The sequence below is a fragment of the Bufo gargarizans genome, chromosome 3 (genome assembly GCF_014858855.1).
Source record: "Bufo gargarizans isolate SCDJY-AF-19 chromosome 3, ASM1485885v1, whole genome shotgun sequence".
NCBI classification, from domain to species: Eukaryota; Metazoa; Chordata; class Amphibia; order Anura; family Bufonidae; genus Bufo; species Bufo gargarizans.
Window position 1 is genome coordinate 393,684,381 of NC_058082.1, and position 22,997 is coordinate 393,707,377.

Consider the following 22,997-nt stretch of genomic DNA (forward strand, 5'->3'; position numbering starts at 1 on the left):
CTTCATTGGGGACACAGAAACCGTGGGTACAGCTATGTCTTCTAGGAGGGGTTGACACTAGTAAAAGCTGTTAGAGCCTCCCCTGGCAGCTATACCCCCTCCGGCCTGGAGAGAGAGCTTCAGTTTGAGCACAAGCAGTAGGAGAAGAAAGCCAACCAAAGAAAAATCATGGAGCACCAACCATGCCAAAAGACCCAATAGGGTTCAAATCAGCAACTGCCACAACTGTAGTCGAACAACAATACTGGGTGGGTGCTGTGTCCCCCAATGAAGAGCGAGAAAGATTTTACTGGTAAGAAACAAAAATCTCCTTTTCTCGCCCATTTTCATTGGGGGACACAGAACCCGTGGGACGTCCAAAAGCAGTCCACAGGGAGGGAAAAACCACAGACCCATGGAAGCAATCGTCCCTGCAGGCCTCTAAGAAACTGCCGCCTGCAAGACCAAGCAGCCAAAGGCAGCGTCCGCTGATGCATAAGTATGCACCTGGTAAAATCTTGTGAATGTGTGTAAGGAGGACAAGTAGCCACCTTACACGACTGTAAAGCTGAAGCAAGATTCCTCAGAGCCCAAGATGCGCCCACCGTTCTGGTGGAGTGAGCAGTGACACCTAAGGTATGCGGAATGCTTCAGCAATTGTAGACAGAATTTAGCGTGCGATTTTCTCCTTGGAAGCCGCCAATCCCTTTCGAAGACCCTCGGGAATGATAAAAAGGGGGATCTGTATGGCAGAAAGGACCGGAGGCTGCTAAATAGATCTTCAGAGCTCTGACAACTTCCAAATTGTGTAACTCTTTTTCCTTAGGGTGTGAAGGAGATGGGTACAGTGAGGGAAGGGCAATTTTCTCATTAACATAGAATTCAGAGACCACCTTCGGGGGGGCAGAGGGAGCTGGAAAAGGACAGAAAGCGTCTACACCTGACCCTTCAAGAACTAAGGGCCAGACCAAGGTGCAACCCTGATTGAAGAAGGCAGGACCGTGGGGAGAGAAAAATGAAGTGGCGGAACATTTCGGCTTCCACAGATACCCAGGAAGGACCTCCAGGTCCTCTAATAGATCCTGGACAATGAAGGTTTGCGGATGACATCCGCCGAAAAACCTCTTTGCGTAGAATGGCGGACTTAATAGCCACGCCGGCAAACGAAGAGACCTTAAAAACGAATGGAAGACTGGACTCTGCGAAAGAAGGCCATCTCTAAGTGGCAGTGACCAAGGACATCTCCTAGAAGGGCGACTAGGATAGTTGGAATACCCTTCATCCTGATCTTCCTTAGAATTCTGGGGGGAAAATAGAAGAAATAGAAGGGTGTTCCATTACAGGAGTGGAACATCTATTATCGCAGCAAGACGTGACAGCAACCCCGCGCCGTCTGGTGTGGGGAGTCTAGTAGTCTACACCCAGAATGGGCGGAGGGAAGTATGATCACCAGAGGGCTTACGTGACCTAGACATTAGTCATGTCTTAAGAGAGGCAAGTGTAGATACAGGCAGCAAACCCAGGACCAATGGGAAGGATTTACCTGTAGAAGGAGAGATGTGGAGTGCCCCACATCCCACCACCCGGGTCCGGAACTCTGGAATAGAAGGCCACTAAATAATATCCCGTGAAAATGCAGATGTAGCCAGGGATTTAGTGGCTGTGCCAAAACTCCGCCTGAGGAGGAAGCCAAGCAAGGGGAGCCACAACTGTATTGCTAGCCCATACCCCAGCGGAGAAGGGTCCATACCACAGAGGCCAACAATTCAGAGCTAGAAGAATCTGCCACCTGACGAAGAAGCTGTGTAGTAAGAACCATAGTATGTAGTGGTAATGCAAAGTCCACTCTCCCAGAAGTAGCCAGCGCCTGCCCCGTCGGCGCAAAACTAAGGGGGAGGCGTGAGGCTATCCCATAGAAGCCATGGCACTATACTGCCCCAGTTAAGAAGAGCTAGCTTTAACACTTTACCTGGAAGGGCTCTGAACAGGAGCAACAGCAAGCTAGCGTCAGGGTAGAACCCCCAGCTGAGGGGGGGCTATGGAGTCAGTAAACACTCGACTCGCTAAAAACGTACTCCCCATATGCCAATGGCATATGCATTACGTGTTGATGAGGACAAATGTCCTGAACGACGGAAAAAGAAGAGGCACATGCAGATTGTTGGTCTCTAGGACACATAAATGTTGCTAGGCAACCCCCTGAGAAGACAGAGGATGTCACAACCATACGCCAAACCAGCAGCGAAAGATAAGAAGGATATCATGTGGAAACAGCGACCGTATCCCACTGGCGGCACCCATAGACCACAGATACAGAGCACCGGCATCCGCAGTATAGACTGTTGCCACGCCTCAATGAAGAAGCTAAGGCATCTAGAACTGTTGCGTAGTTGAACTGCAGCAATCCAAGATACTTAGGTATTCCCCTGTAAGCGGATCACTTGTGGAAGGAGAAATGCAGCAGGAAGCACGGTGATGGGAGAAGGCTAATGCATATGGCAGGTACAGAACCTAGTGGAGATGCAATGCCGCCACCTACCAAAGAGGGGATGCATCCATCCGGCACTAAAACCAGTGTAACTGTACTTAGTCCACCTACCGCAGGGGGCAAAATATAAGGCAAGTACTGTATCCGTAGTAGTGCAATTATTCCGCCTATGGAAGGGGTAATGCATACAAGTGCTGCTAGCGGAAATGGTCATGCTTACAGCAGGAACTGAATGCAACGGTAGAGAGATTACACTGTTTATGGAAGGGGGAATGCATATGGTGACTCCAGTACCCTGTGAAAGTGCAGTTACTCCACCTAAGGAACGGGTAATGCCTACGGTAAACACTAACCGGTGATAATGCCATAACGCCACCTATGGAAGAGGCCAATTCATACGGTACCCAGTGGAAATGCAATTCCGTCCTCTAAGGAAAGGGAAACGCCGCTCTAGCAGTTAGTTCACCTACAATGCTTAAGGTAAGTAGTGGTGCAAATACTCCGCCTAAGGAAGGGGGTAACGCAGACGACAAGAACTGCTGGAGTGAGAGCCCGAATTACTGGTCCTCCCCCGCCACCCCACGGACCGAACCTCTCCACGGATGGGAGGGTGCGCCTGAGTGAGATCCTAGGGAGGAAAGATGGGGTTGCAAAGGTGACCGAGGAGAAAATGTTCTGCTTGCGCACAGTTCTACCTCTTAGAAGCTTGCCCATGGCAGTTGTAGGCCACGCCGGTGGGGATATATCAACCAAACTACCAAGAGGGTGGAGTGGGAACTAGATGTCCATCCACTGGAGTGCGCAAGCAGAGTTTTATCAACCAGATGACCCCGGAGGATGGATTGAGAACTTCTAGAGGTTCTGCACTGGATAGCGCAGGTGGAGAATTATCAACCAAACGGCACCGGAGGACGGATTGGGAATCCAGAGGTCCTTGTGAAGTGCTCTAGAAAACCATCAACCACACGACCCAGAGGGTGGATTGGAATAATACAGCTGTCCTCCTGGATCTGCGCAGGTGGAGCATGATAAATCAACGACCCTGGAGGGCGGATTGGGAACTAGGAGAGGTCCTCCTTTGTCCGTAAAGGACACGGCCCAGCTTGGTACCACACAGACAAGGTGGTCCTGGGGTGAGGAGGCTGAGGAGGGGGTGGGACCGTATGAAAGCGCATTTTCCTTGTCTATTTTTTATGAAAACTAGGGTGCCCAACGTCAAGTGGGCAAAGAGGCAGGAAGGGGTTAACCGTTTTAACTTTAACCTGAGACGAGTCCTGTCCCTGACTCATCTCAGGTTAATTTGCATATGTATCAAATGGTTTTTTTTCCACAATAAAAGCACACAGAGCTATGGGGACTGGGTATTGCGGTTGTGCTAGCGGCCATCTAGCAAACCATGTCCCCAGCTATATAAACAAAATATCGGTGACAGGTTCCCTTTAAGGCACCTTGCACTGGAGATAGAATCCTCAGATAATCTGGTGCTGGCCGCAAGAGGTGACTGGCCAGAAGGGGTTAAGCTGTCCTGAGGAAGGGAGTGGGGGTGGAGCCAGGGATGTTATTAACCCCCCCAAGTGCCCTGACACCAGCGGACCATATATAGGGGTGAGCCTCCTCTGCTCCCTTCCCTGTTTGTCCGCCGATGCATGTTCCGGGCCTAAGTATTTGCGCACGGCCAACCGGAGCCGTCGGTCGGACGGGACGCAGAGCCATGTGTGCCTGTCCTGGTGAGATGTGATCCCTATGCTAGGTGTACCTGTGTGTGGTACTTCCGGAAACACTCCCCTGAGCATAGGGCAGGGTGGTCAGGGCAGTCAGGACAGAAATAGCGGGTGTCAAGCCTTATTCCACTCCTGCTACAGACACGACATCTTTTTCGGGGTGACGGTTGGGTTGAGGTACCGGCAACGACATTGGGCAAATGTCGCTCGTGTAGACGGCTAACTACACTGGTGGATGGGGCCACGGAACCTCCTGGGTACAGGAGGCTCTCGATGATCTCTTCCTGAAATTTGAGGAAGGATCCTGTTCTCCCAGCCTTAGGCCCCATGGGAGCGCACAGCGTCATAGCAACCAGTGACGCCGTGCGCTCCTGCTCTCAGGAGGGATCCAGGCCGCGGTTCCACGGCCCGCACACGGCCGTGTGCATGGGGCCTTACTGTAGAGAACAAAACTATTATACAGAGCCAATTGAATTAAATATACAGAAACCTTCTTATACCAGCGTCTGGTTCTGCGGGAAACTAAATACGGAGACAACATCTGGTCATTGAAGTCCACCCCTCCCATGTGAAGGTTATAGTCATGGACTGAGAGGGGCTTTTCAATGACACGGGTTGATTGCTCAATTTGGATTGTCGTGTCTGCGTGAATGGAGGAGAGCATGTAAACGTCACGCTTGTCTCTCCATTTCCCCGCGAGCAGTTCTTCATTACACAAGGCAGCCCTCTCCCCCCTTGCAAGACAGGTGGTAACGAGCCGTTGGGGGAAGCCTGCGCGGTGCCACAGCAGCCAATCTGTTTTAGAAACAAATGCCTGAAGAGGGCCACACTTGTGTAGAAATTGTTCACATAAAGATGGTACCCCTTGCTGAATAAGGGTGACACCAAGTCCCAGACTGTCTTCAGACTGCTCCCCAGGTAGTCAGGGCAACCGACCGGCTCCAGGGTCTGATCTTTTCCCCTCAAAGATCCGAAATTTGTGGGTATAGCCTGTGGCCCTTTCACAGAGCTTATACAATTTGACCCCATACCGGGCGCGCTTGCTTGGGATGTATTGTTTGAAGCCACGGCACCCGGTAAAATGTATTAGGGACTCGTCTACGCAGATGTTTTGCTCTGGGGTATACAAATCTGCAAATTTCAGGTTGAAGTGGTCTATGAGGGTCCGAATTTTGTGGAGCCGGTCAAAAGCTGGGTGGCCTCTGGGACGGGAGGTGGTGTTGTCGCTAAAGTGCAGGAAACGCAGGATGGCCTCAAATCGTGCCCTGGACATGACAGCAGAGAACATGGGCATGTGATGAATTGGGTTTGTGGACCAATATGACCGCAATTTATGCTTTTTGGTTAGACCCATGATGAGGAGAAGGCCCAGAATTTTTAATTTCGGAAACTTGGACTGGAAAGGCTGGGCATAAGAGCTTCCTGGGTTGGCGGTTATAAATTGTGTGGCATACCGGTTTGTTTCTGCCACGACTATGTCCAAGAGCTCCGCAGTCAAGAACAGCTAAAAAAAGATCCCAGGGCCGAACCGATCTGAGCCGTCTCAACCCGAACTCCAGACTGGGCGGTGAAAGGGGGAACTAATGGTGCAGCTGAAGTTGGGGGCTGCCAATCAGGATTTGCCAGCACCTCAGGGATTCTGGGGGGTCTACGGGCCTGTCTGTGCGGTGGCTGCGACGGGGTAACTAGTGCACGTGCCACTGTACCAGCTTCAACTGCCCTTCTGGTGCTTGCCACTTCACCATGTTGTACGGCAGTGCTGGTACTAGGTCCAGGGAGGGCTGCGCTGCTGGTGTATGCCTCACCACGTAATCCGACAGCGCCAGCCCCACTCTGCTGCCCTTGAAGCGGATCCTGCGCAACCTGTGGTCTAGCGACACAGGGCCGGGTACGCCTGGTGCTATCGGGGACCTCAACCTCCTCGTCCGAACTTTGGGTCAGAGTGCCACTGCTTTCTACAGGTTCATATTCTGACCCGCTGGATTCGTCAGATAAGGGTTCCCATTCCTCATCCGACTGGGTCAGAAGCCTGTAGGCCTCTTCAGAAGAATACCCCTTGTTTGACATTTGGGCAACTAAATTTAGGGGTATTCCCTGAGACTACCCAAGAAAAAAAAGCAAGCCTGTCTTACAAATGGGAGGCTAGCGAAGTACCGGAGGCCGCTGCGGTTGATAAAAAATATCAAAACGGATTTTTTTATCGCTGCAGCGCGTGTAAAGTGAATGTGCAGTGATAAAAAAAAATATATATATATATTTTTTTGTCACTGCGGCGGGGCGGGCGTGGGTGAACGCATGTGTGGGCGACCGATCGGGCAAACACTGCGTTTTGGGTGGAGGGCGAGTTAAGGTGATACTAATACTATTATAGATCTGACTGATCAGTTTTGATCACTTACAGATACTATAAAAGTACAAATGCTGATTAGCGATATGCTAATCAGCGAATCAGTGACTGCGGTGCGGTGGGCTGGTCGCTAACCGATCGCTAAACTACCTAACCAAGGGGCTTAAACTATCCTAAAACCTAACAGTCAATACCAGTGAAAAAAATAAAAATAAAAATAAAATAAAAAAGTGACAGTTTACACTGATCACTTTTTTCCTTTCACTAGTGATTGACAGGGGCGATCAAGGGGTGAGCAAAGGGTTAATTTGGGTGCAGGGGGGGTGATCTGGGGCTAAAGTGCAGTGTTTGGTGTACTCACTGTGAAGCCTGCTCCTCGGCTGGAACCAACCGACCAAAAGGACCAGCAGAGGAGCAGGGAAGCCATTTAACACATCATCTTTACTAATATGATGTGTATGGCAAAAAAAGAAAAACTGTATGGCATTAATGTCCTTCTGCGCCCTGCAGTGAGCCTGTACAGCAGTTTACGACCACATATGGGGTGTTTCTGCAAACTACAGAATCAAGTCCATAAATATTGAGTTGTGTTTGGCTGTTGACCCTTGCTTTGTTACTGGGAAAAAGATACAATTTCAAAATTTCACTTTTTGGGCAGATTTTCAATATTTTCCATTAATTCTTGTGGAACACCTAAAGGGTTAACAAAGTTTGTAAATTCAGTTTTGAATACTTTGAGGGGTGTAGTTTCTAGAATGGGGTCATGTTTGAGTGGTTCCTATTATGCAAGCCTCACAAAGTGACTTCAGACCTGAACTGGTCCCTAAAAATTGGGTTTTTGAAAATTTCAGAAAAATTTCAAGATTTGCTTATAAACTTCTAAGCCTTGTAACATCCTCAAAAAATAAAATATCATTCCCCTAATAATCCAAACATGAAGTAGACATATGGAGAATGTCAAGTAATAACTATTTTTGGAGGGATTACTATGTATTATAGAAGTAAAGAAAGAGAAACTTGGAAATTAGCAATTTGCTTTAACAAATTTTTGGTAAATTTTGTATTTTTTTTTATGAATAAAAAAAAAAAATTCACTTCATTTTACCAGTGTCATGAAGTACAATATGTGACGAAATGACTATCTCAGAATGGCCTTGATAAGTCAAAGCATTTTAAAAAGTTATCACCACTTAAAGTGACACTGGTCAGATTTGCAAAAAATGGCCTGGTCTGTAAGGTGAAATAATGCTAATGTTAAAACCCCTTTAAAAACTGAAACCGATATTGTTTATTGCCATGAAATACCTTTCTTTGGTAGACACTCAGGGCTATCAGTAGATGGGGTAATCTTCTTCCCAAGTCTTTCTGATAATGTTTTCTTCACAAAAGGAAGAACCTCTCCACCAGAAGCACTACCTATAGAGCTGTTTTCATGGAATGTTTTGCGCTTCCCAAGTCTTTGTGCCAAACTAAGTTTTGTTGTTGAATCTGTTAAGAAAGTAATGAAAGATATATTTTAGACACAAATTATGTTGTTACTTGACTCTGATATTGCCCAACAATAAAAAAATTATTATTAACCCCTACCCAAGCATATGCAAGTACATTTTTTTGGTCATATCAAAGAGGTTTCACTGTAAGATAAACCTATAAAATCAGCCATAACAGTAAAACCAGTGAACGGTGATGTGAACAACAAAAATCTTCATTTGCGTACCAACATATTCCACAGCACTTTGCTATCAGAGGGCACATGTACAAACAAAATCTGACATTACAACAAACAAAAGCAGTGAGGGCTCTGCTCATAGGGGGTTTCAAGCTACAAGGAAGCAGAGGAGGCAGAAATGGTAAGACGTGCTGGCTTTGTCCAATAGTCCATGCATCTTAAAGGGGCTGTGCCAATAATACTAACCCATTATGAAGAGCAAGTATTTTGCAATTCCATGTAGTTTCCAAAGTTGGACCGTTTTCCAGCTTTAGCCACCTTACACAAATTCAGTCCTCTCGGCTTGTTGCCCTACAGCAGGGGTGCACAACCTTTTTTGGTCTCGGGGCCGCATTGTCACATTGCCCTTTTAAGGGGCCGCAAAAAAAAAAAAAAAAGTTAATCAGCACTTGTTTACATCAGCCTATTACACAGGCTAATGCAAAGTGAATGGGGAGGAATGATCGCTACCACAGTCACTGCTCCCTCATTCAGTTCGGAGTTCTGTTGATTAGCAGCACACTGATTACACAGTGAGATGTGCCGACAAATTGTAATCTTTCATCCTGATAAAACAGGCAAATCAGCCGACAAACGAGCGATCGCTTGTTTATCAGCTGATCAGCGGCAGTGGTGTGCCTAAGTTGTTTGGCACCTGGGGCGGGTCCCTTCTCATACCACCTCACAGTAGTATTGCCCTAATTGTACAACCTGTAGTTTGGTACAGATGTGTTCCCCCTTAAAATACTTATCCCTCTATTGGTCCCCTCCAGAGAAGAAATTCTCAACCGTGCCCCCCCTCCCTCCAGAGAAGAAGTGCCCACCGTGCCCCCCCCCCCCCCCCCCCCCCCTCCAGAGAAGAAATGTCCATCGTGCTCAATTTGTGTGAGGAGCACCGGGTGCTAAGCGGTGAGTGACAGGACCCAGCTCCCTGCGCTCCAGCAATGAGCGCTTCCATCTGAAGTCATGGAAGCGCTCATTGCTTCCAACACCTGCCCCCTAAGTATGCCACTGCTGCAGAGTGCTCCGAGGAGAAGGCAGAAGCGCTTATAAACTGCGCCTGCCTTCTCCTCGGCTCCCCCACTCTCACCAATAGCCAGGGAGCAGTCTTGCGCCGGACTCCTGCTACACTACAGGGGCCGGAGCGGTCATCCTTCCCTGTGCGGTGCTCCAGGAAGAAACACAGCTGATCGCACGATGAGCTGTGTTTCTGTCCCGCAGGACGGGGGGGCGCAAACCTTGGCTCTGGGGGCAGCATGCGGCCCACGGGCCTAAGGTTGTGCACCCCTGCCCTACACAATCACAGTGTCATATATTATAGTGGTGCGCTATCATCAGCCTCTGTTACCGCCAGAACTTTGTAGCCACCATCTTTCGGCTATGGAAATCTAAAATAAAGTCCCCTGACGAACCAAGTTTGTACTTGGGGAAACGAGTCGGGACATTTTCACCATCGGGATATTTTCACCATCATCCATAGGACAATCTACCTTGTCCTCAAAACAAGCAGCCCACTGTGACAAAGCATCTTAGGGTCATGTAGGGGTAAGTAAAGGGTTTAGTTACCAGGTACCTATAAGGATATCGAACCTTCAGATCGCACCTATAATACATCCATCTTACAAGAACATCTTCAAATCGTAAGTGCCATTTCCCCCTCTCTATCTTTTTATCAACAAAGTATTTTTTACCCTGATGCCAAGGGTGGGTTTCACTTCATCTTTAGTCTGGCCTACAAATATATTATCATGGAAATATTTGGAATGATGCTCTTTTAAAATATCATTTAGTAAAAGTTAAATTTTAAAACAGGTAGCTATATTTTTCTGTGACCCCTGCCCTACAGCCTCCAATTCACACATTCTGTAGTTTGTCCCAGTATCAGGTCAGAGCATGCATGGTTTTTCATGTTCTGGAAGTTCACTCCTCTATGACCACATCAGGCTCATTAACGTTTACTTTGGTGCAGTGAATACTAACAAAGCTCTATGGCCCCTCACTCATTATGGATTTTGGGAATGGCCATGTCTCAGAACCTACACAATTACTAAACAAGTTATTTTACAGGTTACGGCAGAAAAATGCAAGTTTTACCATAATAGAAAGAGTTTTCTGCTATAACGTTTTTTTTTTTGTTTACAGGCCTCTGTTGGGAAATGAGCCCCAGATCTTCTGCCTGGCAGACAGCAATTTTACCACTACAATATAGAATCTGTAATGAGGATAGGAATTTCAGTGCCTAAAAAGCTTTAGTACTACTATTTAGCATATTTAGCATCTTTTCAGGTACAAGACAATTATATCTTTATCATAGTAAGGCTCTAATGTAGTGGTAAGAATTCTACTGGTCTGGGGTTCAATTTTCAACACAGACCGAATAATATAGCTTTTACCATAAAAGAAAAGCTGCAAAGTGAAAGTTAAAGAGTACCTTGATGCGATTTTATTAGGGGAGATATATACCTGTACTTGCGGGGTAAAAATATGCCTCCTACGCCCCGTTGTACCCCGACTGATTTCTCCCGCTCAGTATGTCAATACTGAGCATCGGAACAGGGAGGAGGAGACGCCAGGGTTTCTCAATGGGCGTCTTCTCCCTGGCTGTGACGCTCTGCGCTTGGAGTACAGGTATATATCTCCCTTAATAAAGTCTCATGAATTTTACATTTTACATTTTTCTGCATAACCTTTAAAAAAATATTATTCACAGGTGGTTTCCTGACGTACACACCAATTGGGAGGGAAACGTGATGTAAACCCTGCCTAAAAGCAATGCGTTTTGACAACCATGCCTATGTCAGGCTGTATACACACATACAACCAATGACCATGTATTTCCTCTCGAGTCAAAGGTCACAAATAAACGTACTGGTAACAGAAAAATAAAAAAGTATTTAACCTCCTCCGTACACATGACGTACTGGTACGGCATGTTGTCCCAGTATTTAAGGACACATGACGTACTGGTACGTCATGTGTATTTCCGATCACCGCTGCTTGGCAGGCGGTGATCGGAACTAGATGCCTGCTCAAATCGTTGAGCAGGCACCTCGGCTAAATGCACAGGGGGGTCCTGCGACCAGAAGTATTGGAATGCATTGTAAAAGAGTTTAGACCTCCAAAAGTTGAAGTCCCAAAGTGGGACAAAAAAAAATCAAATTTTTTGGGGGGAAAACTTTTAAGTTTCAAGTAACAAACAAAAACGTAATTTTAGACATTGGGCATCGCCGCGTCTATATCGACCGGCTCTATAAAAATATCACATGACCTAAGCCCTCAGGTGAACACTAAAAATTTTAATTTTTTTTTTTAAATACTGAAAAAAAAAAACTGTCATCTTACATTACAAAAAGTGTAATAGCAAGCGATCAAAAAGTCATATGCACCCCCAAAATAGTGCCAGTCATCTCATCCCGCAAAAAATTGAGACCCTACCTAAGATAATCGCCCAAAAACTGAAAAAACTATGGCTCTCAGACTATGGAGAAACAAACATTTTTGGGGTTTTAAAAATGAAGTCATTGTGTAAAACTTACATAAATAAAATAAAAATTGTATACAAATTAGGTATCGCCACGTCCGTGACAACCTGGTCTATAAAAATACCACATGATCTAACCTGTCAGATTAATGTTGTAAATAACAAACAAAAAAGTGCCAAAACAGCCATTTCTTGTTACCTTGCCTCACAAAAAGTGAAATATAGAGCAACCAAAAATCATATGTACCCTAAACTAGTGCATACAAAACTTCCACCCTTTCCTGTAGTTTTTAAAATGGGGTCAATTTTTTGAGTTTATACTCTAGGGGTGCATCAGGGGGGCTTCAAATGGGACATGGTGTAAAAAAAAAAAAAAGGACAAAAGTCCAGCAAAATCTGCCTTCCAAAAACTGTATGGCATTCCTTTCCTTCTGTGCCCTGCAGTGTGCCCGTACAGCGGTTTACGACCACATATTTTGGGCAAATTTGGTATTTTTTTTAATAAATGAAATGTATTTATTTTTTTACTTCAAAGCGTTTTAAAGTTATCACCTCTTAAAGTGACACTGGTCAGATTAGCAAAAAAATGCCCTGGTCCCTGAGGTGAAATAAGGCTGTGTCCTTAAGGAGTTGAAACATACAAAAATATATCTTTTCACAATCATCTTGTATTAAAAAGATGGTTAACTTTAAATAGGTATATTTTTGTATATCTTTCTTTGCCTGTGGCGACATACTGGTCATTTCCCCTTTTTCATACTTAAATAAGCTACAGATGATAGAATTTGTTTATTTGCAAAAAGGTGTCACCTATAATTTACACAAAAATCTGTTACATTTCAATAGCTAAATAGAATAAATGGATTATTCCATTAGGAAATGTTCTCTAGTTCCCTCCTTTATCAATTTCACTAGAGAGGAAACTGCCTTTACTCAGAATTTTTTTTTATATCAGCCTCTGAATACTACTTATTATTAGAGGGATTCTGTCACCTCGCTTTAGCTTAGAGCTGCGGAAATGCATGGCTAGATCGCCGCTAGCATGACCCTGGTAAGGAGCCTAAGGGGCTGTACTAACCTTCTTGGAGCGCAGCCACGCCCCCCTGTGAAGGACCCCAGCACCGCCTGCATCCTTCGAATCTCCTCCTAGCTTACAGTTAGATTGCCGTAATCTCGCAATGCGCGAGCTCTCACAGGCGCAGTGCCGGCATAGTGTGCCTTCCCTGTGCTGGCATCAGCCTCAGGGAAGGAACTGCTCATCGCGAGATTACGGCGATCTAACTGCGAGCAAGGAGGCGATTCGGAGGACGCAAGCGGTGCTGGGCTCCTTCACAGGGGGGGCGTGGCTGGGCTCCAAAAAAAATTAAAATAAATGAATTAGACTTACCGGTAATTCAGTTTCCATGAAATCACCATGACGGCCACAAGGAGATTGACCCATGACCTCTGTGGGGGGCAGGAAACAGAAGAGGTTAAATTATCCTCTCCCACCACCACACCTCAGTGTTCCAAAGATATCAAGTGCCAGAAGTGTATTAGTATTTCCCAGTATTACATCATACCAGAAAAATACCGGTGAAAAAACTTCAAACAAGAGAAGGGGAGGGAATATATGGGCAGTCATGGTGATTCCATGGAAACTGAATTATCGGTAAGTCCAATTCCGGTTTTCCCATATCATCACCGTGACGGCCACAATGAGAGTTATAACATTTTTGATGGGTGGGGGCAACCGCTTGAAGAACTATCAGACCAAAGGAGAGGCCAGAGGTTCCAGATAAATCTAAGCGGTAATGTTTCACAAATGTGTGAATACTAGACCAGGAGGCAGCCCTGCATATATCCTCCAGGGAGGCCCCTGCACTTTCAGCAAAAGTAGTGGAGACAGCTCTGGTAGAATGTGCCCTAATATTGGAAGGAGGATCCAGATTTTGATTCTTATAGCATAGGGTAATGGTGTCCTTTATCCATCTTGCAATGGAGGATTTTGAGACCCTGGATCCCTTATTTTTTCCTGAAAATTGGACAAGCAGGCTGTCAGACTTCCTGAAGTCCCTAGTGGCTTCTAAGTATCTAAGGGCTGTACGCCTAACATCATTTCTCTTCCTCCTGATCCTTAGGATTGTTGAAAAAAGATGGAAGATCTCTTGGCCTCTGTTGCGGTCTGAGACTACCTTTAGCAGGAAACCTGGGTCTAATTTAAAGCACAATCTTATCATCAGTGATGGCAAAGTATGGTTCCCTAATAGAGAGGGCTTGAATCTCTCCTAATCTCTTGGCAGTGGTAGTTGCTATAAGAAAAGCGGTTTTGAATGAAAGCAATTTAATTGAACAGTTCTCCAATGGCTCAAATGGGGAACACATAAAGGTTGTAGAGTACTAGATTTAAGTCCCAGGTCGTGGTGCGGGATCTTAGCGTGGGTCTGAGTCTACGGGCAGCTCTTATAAATCGTTTGATCCATCTATGGTCTGCCAGGTCGGCATCAAAGAAGGCGCTTAATGCAGAAATTTGAACCTTTAAAAAAGGTAGATGGAGAGAGGCCTATATCCAGACCTTTTTGTAGAAATTCCAGAATTTTTGGAATGTTAGGCCCTTCAAGATTTTGATTCTTTTTACCTGACCATGAACAGAACCTTTTCCAGATCTTCAGGTATATCGCAGATGTTACTTTTTTACTAGAACATCTCAAGGTGGCTATAACCTTGTCTGACAGGCCTTGAGATTTTAAGAGGGAGACCTCAGGATCCAAGCCGCGAGTTTCAGGAACTCCGGATGAGGATGTAGCAAAGGACCCTGGTATAGAATGTCCCCTCTGAGTGGGAGTCTCACTGGTTCGTCTATTGCCAGTTTTAAGAGCGGAGCGAACCAACTTCTTTTTGGCCAGAACGGGGTGATCAATATTACTGTGGTCCTTCCCTCCAGAATCTTCTGAATGACCCTCGGGATGAGATGCAATGGAGGGAATGCGTACCCTAGATTCCAACACCATTTTAGGGAGAAAGCATCTATTCTCCAGGGATGATCTCCCGCATTTAGGGAGCAGAATGTTTGTACTTTCGTATTCTTTTTTGATGCTAACAGGTCTATTGTAGGAAGGCCCCCATTTCTGGGTTAGCATATTGAAGACCTCTCTGTGTGATCTACTACTTGTCTGCTCAAAAAGTCCGCTTCTAGATTCTGGGATCCCTTCAGGTGCATTGCGGAGATGGATCTTAGCTCTTTCTGTGCAAAGGAGAAAATTTCCTCTGAGATATTCTGGAGTCTCCTTGATCGAGTACCTCCCTGGTGTTTCAAGTAGGAGACCACGGTCATGTTGTCCGATAGGACCTTCACGTGCTGTTTCTTATCAGCTGTCTGGCTGAAAGTAGAGCTTCTCTTAACGCATACAGCTCTCTGAAATTTGAAGATTGGACAGATATGAGATGCTTCCACGTTCCCTGGAAATAAGCTCTGTCGATTTTCGCTCCCCATCCAGATTTGCTGGCATCCATGAAGATCGTAATTGAAGGCGATTTGATCCATGGAACTCCCTGGGTAAGATTCTTCTCCTTCGTCCACCGTGAGAGAGAGATCTTTACTGACCCTGAGATCCAAAGCTTGGAGTCCAGAGAGCCCTTCTTGCTCCAGTGGGACAATAGCCAGTTCTGTATTACTCGACAGTGAGCCTGCGCCCACTCAACAGAAGTTATACAGGAGGTTAGGAGTCCGAGAAGGCTCATTGCTTCCCTCACTGAGCATTCCGGTGTTGGAAGTGCCTCACATTGTTTACCAGGGACTGGATCTTGATCTGTGGTAGGAAGGTTGACTGTGTTAGGGAGTCTAGTGTAACGCCTAGGAACCTCACCTTCGTGGATGGTACTAACATTGACTTGGGTTCGTTCACTATCAATCCTAGCTGTGACAGACGGGATAAAAATATTTCCAAGTCTGACAGTAGGAGCTCTTTTGAGTCCGCTATAATTAAAAAGTCATCCAGGTACGGCACTATATTTAACCCTTCTTGTCTGAGTGGGGCTATCATTTCTATCACCAGTTTGGTGAAAAGCCTTGGTGCGGCTGAAATCCCGAAGGGTAGCGCTATGAATTGGAAATGGAGAATCCGATTGGAAGGGTCTAGGATCGCAAACCTTAGGTATCTCTGGTGATCTGGGTGAATGGGGACATGCATATAAGAGTCTTTCAGGTCGACCGAGCATATAAATGCTCCTAGCTTTATCAGAGGTACTATGGATTTGAGAGACTCTATCTTGAACTTCCTGTAAAGAATAAACTTGTTCAGTTGTTTCAAGTTTATAATGGTCCGGAAGTCTCCTTCCTTCTTTCTTACTAAAAATAGGGTTGAATAGTACCCTCGACCTCTGAGACGTGGGAACTGGGATTACTGCTCCCTTCTTCACCAGGTCCTGGACTCCCTGGAAAAAATTCAGGTTGGAGGATCTGGCAGGCATCTTTGTGACGAAAAATCTTGGAGGGGGGAGAGAGGTGAACTCGAACCTGTAACCCTGCCGAATGATATCCAAGGCCCAAGGATTTTTTTAAGTTAGTGCCCATGGACCTAGGAAATCCTTCAGTCTCCCCCCTACAATGGCGTCACTGTTTATCTTCAAATTTAGATTGGGGCTTAAGAAGGAAGCCTCTTCCTTTACCCCCCTTGGGATAAGCCCAGCGGCCTGACTAACAGCCCCTAACAGCCTTATTTTGTTCACTGTATGAGCGAAAGGACTGGTTCCTTCTAAAGGACTTTTCCTCAGGGAATCCTTTTTTCTTATCAGCCGCTTTCGAGTATCCTGTCTAGGACCGGCCCGAATAAATTTTCTCCTGAAAAGGGGATAGATACTAACTTCTGTTTAGAAATTCTATCACCCAGCCATGACTTCATCCATAAAGCCCGATGAGCCGCATTGGAATGCCCAGCCTCCTTAGCACAGAATCTAATAGATTCAGCTGATGCATCTGCCAGGAATCCTGTAGCTGACTTAAGCAGCGGGATGGACTGCAGGATTTCTTCCCTAGAGGTCTTACTGCTTAGGTGATTTTCAAGCTCTCCTAGCCATAAGTACATAGACCTAGCAATAGACGTTGCTGCGATGTTGGTCTTAGTGTTAAACATTGAGGCCTCCCAAGATTTTCTTAAAAGGGCATCTGCCTTCCGCTCCATAGCATCTTTCAATTGAGCGGCATCCTCAAACGGCAGGGCATTTTTTTGGTTAAACTTTCGCCACCTGCACGTCTATTTTAGGGGTCTTGTCGAACAATTTAGACTGAGAAGGGTCGAACCATAGTCGATTTTTAAATTCCTTGGATACTCCAAGTCGTTTTTCTGGTTCCGACCACTCTTCCAAAATCATCTCTCTAATATGTTAGTTTATGGGGAAGACTTTGGATTTCTTTACCCCGAGTCCCCCGAACATTTCATCCTGAATGGATAAGGACCTAGGGGCTTCTTCAATCCCCATCGTCGCTCTGACTGCTTTTAATAAGTCACCCATTTCTTCTGAGGAAAAATAAAATTTTCTATTACTTTTATAGGAGAGGGAGAGATCATCCTCCCATTGCATCGAAGTTGAAGCTTTATCGTCAGCGTCGCTTGTGAGAGAGCTCGCCCTGGGAATCAGCTGCCCTAAGTTCTTCCTGAACCACAGATCTGATATTATCCATAAGAGAGGATTGTTCCTGCTGGATCACATCAGAAATACACTCTTTACAAAGCTTCTTTCCAAATTCATCAGGCAATCGGCACAAGAGATGCAGCGAGGAGTTTTGTTTTTTTTAACCTTTTTTTGAGCTTCTTTAGCCTGAAAATAAATAAATATGGAATAGAAGCATCAGAAAATATGCCTAGCAGAAAATTCAGTACTATCAAAAACAGACCCCCAGAGGGATACTTACAGGAGGCAGCATCAGGCTCCATAACAGTTTGCAATTCGGGACCTGACATATTCTGGAAGTAGAACCGCAATTACAGTACTCACAGACCTCAGATCAGCGTTCCATGGCCGCCCCACCTTTTTTTTCAAACTGCTCTGCCTTCCTGCGCTTTACTTCCGGGTTGCGTCACATAACAGAACCCGGAAGTGACGTCACAGACATCGGCGTGCGCACATGCCGGCTGCTACCAGCCCGACGCACTGGGGGGGGGGAAGGAGGAGGAAGTTTGCGGCCTGGGAGCAGGCTTCAGACCAGCTGGAGCGAGCTCTCCCGATACCCACCCCGAGGTGACAATCTCTTTAAAAAGTTGCCTTGGCAACAAGACACTATAGAATCTACTAGGGAATTCTGCACGGGACCATCCTTTTAAAGAGCCCAAAAGGGGGGGGGGGAAAACTGCAGTCTGGTTTGAAGATGTCTGAGAACAGCACCTATATAAGCAGGCTGAGATTGCGAGCATTCACACTTCAAGGGGTTGTCCCACAAAAAACATACTGTTTTCAACCCAGCACCTGGATCTGAATACTTTTGTATTTGTGTGTACCGTAATTAATTTTTTCATATAGCCTTTGAGTTATTCAATAAAATGTATGTACAGAGCCACCTGCTGGTTGTACTTATTTTCCCCTTTATTTTTGACCTGCTCATTCAGAAGGCTGCACATGCTCAGTTTCATCCTTCAACTGGTTCCTGAGCTGTGATAGGGAGAGCATGGACACGCCTCCTGAACTGCAGCAGAAAAGACACTCCCTTGACCTATCAGCTTGAGATAAATCTAGCAGAGCAATGAATGTGTAGATCTCTGGATCCATGTGAGGTACAGGGCTGGTTCTAGCTTTGTTAGAAAAAGACTTATGGATATGAGGTCTGATTATCATTTTTTACATTAATCATGGGATTACCCCTTTAAGATTGAGTGACTTTAGAAGGTGATTACAGTAAGTCACTTTTTCATTGCATTATCTTTTTTCTTTTTCACTTGTGTAAATCCCCATTAGTACGAGTCCCATTATTGACAGCGCAGTCCAGTGCGCATGTTGTCAAACGTATGCAGTCCTGGAGCAGTCGTTTGAGGGTACATATCTTTGTTTAACATGTGAGCACATTGCCCATTTGGAATCACACATTCCGTATCTAAACAAGCAAATTTCAACATTGAGATACCTAGGCAATATGGAAAACCGTTTGCTGCTCACTGCGCAGGCACTCTATGGCGTAGATGTGGGGGACGGTGGTAGCATGGAGGATCAGGAAAGTGAGGTAGTGAGCTGGATAACAGTTAGAAAGCGGGGTAGAGGGAAGAGTGCCAGGGAGGCTAGCCCTGATCCGACACACCCCAACAAGTTTTCTAGGTTCACAGATGGAAGGGGGGGTGGGGGTGACAGTTTAGGGATGGCATGGCTGCAGCCAGACACCTCCTCTACCAGTCAGGGGAATGTCAGCCCTAGTAAACAGGGGATCAGGAGAGCAGGGCAGGCCAGACCGGTGCTGGTAGTGAGAGACTATTAAGGGCACAGATAGGTCGATCTGTCACAAAGACCGGATCGTCGAATGGTGTGTTGTCTTCCTGGCACTCGAGTTTGACACATCGAGGATCGGGTTGACAGCGGTCATGGTCCATATCGGAACGAATGGCAAAGTTAGGTAGGTGGAGCGTCCTTAAAAATTATTTCAGGGACTATTTTATGAAATACTACCTGTACCACAAGCCACAAAAGAAAGATGGTGCAATATTAGGGAGGTTAACAAGTGGCTCACGAACTGGTGTAGTAAGGAGGGGTTTGGGTTCCTGGAGAAATGGGCCGACTTCTCCGTCTGCTACAGGCTCTATCATAGGGATGGGCTGCGCCTCAATCAGGAAAGTGCAGCTGTGTTGGAGAAAAGGATAGCTAGTAGGTTGAAGAAGTGTTTAAACTAGGGAATGACAGGGTAGAGGGTAATTACATTATAGGAGGAGAACATAGTGCAGATAGTGACCAAGGGTGAGGCAATGGGACTGGGAGTGGATTAGAGGGAGGGACTAGAACAGTTCATAAGGAAAGGTGTAGGGAGGGGAAAAAAAAAAAGTTCAGAATTGTATGTATATTAATGCCAGAAGCCAGACTAAAAATTGGTGGTTAACTGGAAGTAGTAATGTGTGAGGAAGACTGACATAGCGGGAATAACTGAGACAAGGCTGGATGATAGGTATGACTGGGCAGTCAATGTACAGGGTTACAGTCTGTTTAGAAAGGATCGTCAAAACCAGAGGGGGAGGGGTCTGCCTTTATGTAGAGTCCTGTCTAAAGCCCACAGTCAGAGAAGATATGTGAGGGACATGAACATGTGGAGTAACTGTGGGTAGAGATACATGGAGGCAAAAACAATAAAATACTGACAGCAGTTTGTTATAAGCCACGTAATATACCAGAGTCCACAGAAAAATCTACTACTAAGGGAAATAGATGAGGTGGCAAATCACAATGAGGTCATTATTATGGGGGATTTCAACAACCCAGATACAGGCTGGGACACAAACATCTCATAAAGGAAATTAGCAATTACCAAATCCAATTACCTTTCCCAACTGGTTCAGGACCAGACTAGAGGGATGGCCAGACTTAGTATTAACCAACAGGCCTGACAGAACAACAAACGCGGAGGTTGGGGGACACCTTAGGAAATAGTGACCATAAAGTAATAACCTTCCAATTGTCATTTCAAAAGGCGTTTCTCCAGGACGGCACAAAAAAATGATTACGTACCGGTAATGTTTTCCGGAGTCCATGAGAGCACCAGGAGAGAGGGATGCACCTTCCAGGACATAAAAACCCACAGGTATAAATCTTCACATACGCCCCTCCTCCTCAGTGGGTTTTATAGACGAGACAAGAGACATCCGGACCAGCTCCACCCCATGGTTTCGGTCATTATCCGAGTTTAGTACTATAGTTATTATATTTTATTTTTATTTTTTACTGCACACCTAGTGATGCAGGATCCAATACCAAAAAGAACAGAATGGAAGAGTAAGGTGGAAAAGAAACGGGGAGGGGGGATTAAAGTGGTGCTGTTATGGACTCTGGAAAACAACATTACCGATACGTAATTATCATTTATCCCTTTGTCCGATGACAGCACCAGGAGATATCCCAGAGTGTAAAAAATTAGGGGGGGCCCACAGTCTGAAGGACTTTGCATCCAAAGGAAAGATTAGACACTTCTGAAAGGTTTAATCTATAGAAGGTAGAAGCAGAAGACCATGTTGCTGCTCTGCAAATGTCTTGTATAGAAACCTCTTGTAGAATGGGCCGACCAGCCAGACGGTACAGGTTCCTGCATAGAAAGCTATGCCAAAGAAATAGCCTGCTTGATCCAACGGGCTAAAGTACCTTTACTAGATGACTTCCCCTTATTTTGGCCTGAAAATAAGACAAACAATGAAGAGGACTTCCTCCAACCCTTTGTAGCTTCTAGGTACCGTAGGGCACATTCTCCAACATCCAAAGAACGGAAATCTGCCTCTTCCTCGTTCCTTGGATTCTCATGGAAGGAAGGAAGGAAGGAAGGAAGGAAGAATCACTTCCTGACTTCTATGGGTACGAATAACTTCCTGACTACTTTGGGTAAAAATGCTGGGTCTGGCCCAAGACGGACACAATCATCTTGGAAAATCGTATATGGAGGGCTAATGGAAAGAGCCTGAAGCTCCCCTATTCTCCAGGCTGATGTAATAGCTACCAAAAAATACATTTCAAGGTCAGGAACTTAATTGGCAGAGAGTCTACAGGACTAAAGGGAGGTTTAGCCAAGGCCCTTAACACCAGATTAAGATCCCAAGAAGGAGTTTTAAAATTCCTGGCAGGGAGACTCCTAGATATTGATTTACAAAACCTTATAATCCAAGGGTGACACGCCAACCTGCAAGTCATATAGAACACCGAGAGCGGCCACCTGGACCTTGATAGTACTTAGCGCTAGGCCTTTCTCCACACCTCTTTGAAGAAAATCCAAGATTTTAACTTAACTGAAGAGGGTAGGATGTGCAAGGAGGGACTCCTAGAAACTTAAAAAAGGTAATCTAAGTTCTAGCATAGATATTAGTAGTCACCGGCTTCCTACTTAACAGCATGGTAGCAACCACCGATTCAGAAAGACCTCTATCTAGTAAAAGGCTCAGTTCAAAAGCCACGCCGTCAAATGGAGCCTTTTCACAGGGGGGTGGACAATAGGACCTCGAAAAAGAAGATCTGGGATCGCCGGAAGGACCCAAGGATCTGCTACTGACATCACCCTCAGCCAATAGAACCACGCTCGACGTGGCAGAAGGGAGCAATCATGATGATTCTGGCTTTGTCTTCCCTGACCTTCTTGAGAACTCTCGGTATGAGCTGAAGTGGAGGGAAGGCATATAATAGACGCTGACTCCAAGGCTGAACCAAAGCGTCTATCGCCTCTAGTCGATCCCTGGGAGACAGGGAGTAGAATCTTTTTACCTTCCTGTTCTCCCTGATGGCAAAAAGATCTACTTGAGGCATCTCCCATAACCTGACAATCTTGCTGAAAACAGAAGGGTTTAGAGACCATTCCCTCTGATCCAGAGATCGATGGGTTAGAAAATCGGCCTTCCAATTGTCCACACCTCTGATATGAAGGGCCGAGAGGGGCAAAGCTACCCCCTCCACTAGGGAAAAAAAATTCTGAACCGCCAGGGACTGCAGTGACATCCCCTTCCTTATGGACACACACGGATTGTTTATCACGGTGTGAACCACTGACCTTTTTTTTTTTTTCCTGAATTTTTTCTGAGGTTAGGAAGGATCTCCAAGACACTGAATCCAGTAAGATTCCCAGGAACTGTTGTTTCTTTTCTGGAATCAGTCTCGACTTTTCTCTGTTCAGGATCCAGCCCAGGGTTGTCAAGATTTCTACCACCTGTTGGACCTGGAATAAGCATCTCTGGTAAGACAGTACGACAATCAGAAAGTCAGCCAAGTATGGGGACAAACAGGATCTCTTTTTCCCTGATATGGGTTGCCATCTCCGAGACCAACTTCGTAAAAATCCTTGGCGCCATCGAAATTCCGAAAAGGTAATACCTGGAATTGAAAGTGTTTCAGCTCCCCCTGGAACCTTAAGGCCACTCTGAGATACTTCTGGTGCCCTGGAAAATTCGGAAGGTGATAGTAGGCATCTTTGATGTCTAACACTGCCATAAAAGAGTCCTTGTAAAGAAGCTGAATTACCGTCTTTATAGATCCATTTTGAACCGTTGGTATAACAGGTACTTGTTTAGAGACTTCAAGTTTAGGATAGTCCTGTATTCTCCACTTGGTTTTCTTACTAAAAACAGTAGAATAATATC

General features: G+C 45.7%; 1 protein-coding gene across 4 annotated transcripts in view; it reads right to left on the reverse strand.

The window, feature by feature from the left end:
• Positions 1 to 22,997, reverse strand: part of ZC3H11A (zinc finger CCCH-type containing 11A) — a 137,284-nt gene that overhangs the window by 55,646 nt on the left and 58,641 nt on the right. For all 4 annotated transcript variants that reach the window (XM_044288271.1, XM_044288270.1, XM_044288269.1 and 1 more), the window contains exon 11: positions 7,841 to 8,023. In XM_044288271.1, the coding sequence (XP_044144206.1) occupies positions 7,841 to 8,023 (183 nt within the window). The remainder of the gene's footprint in view (positions 1 to 7,840; positions 8,024 to 22,997) is intronic.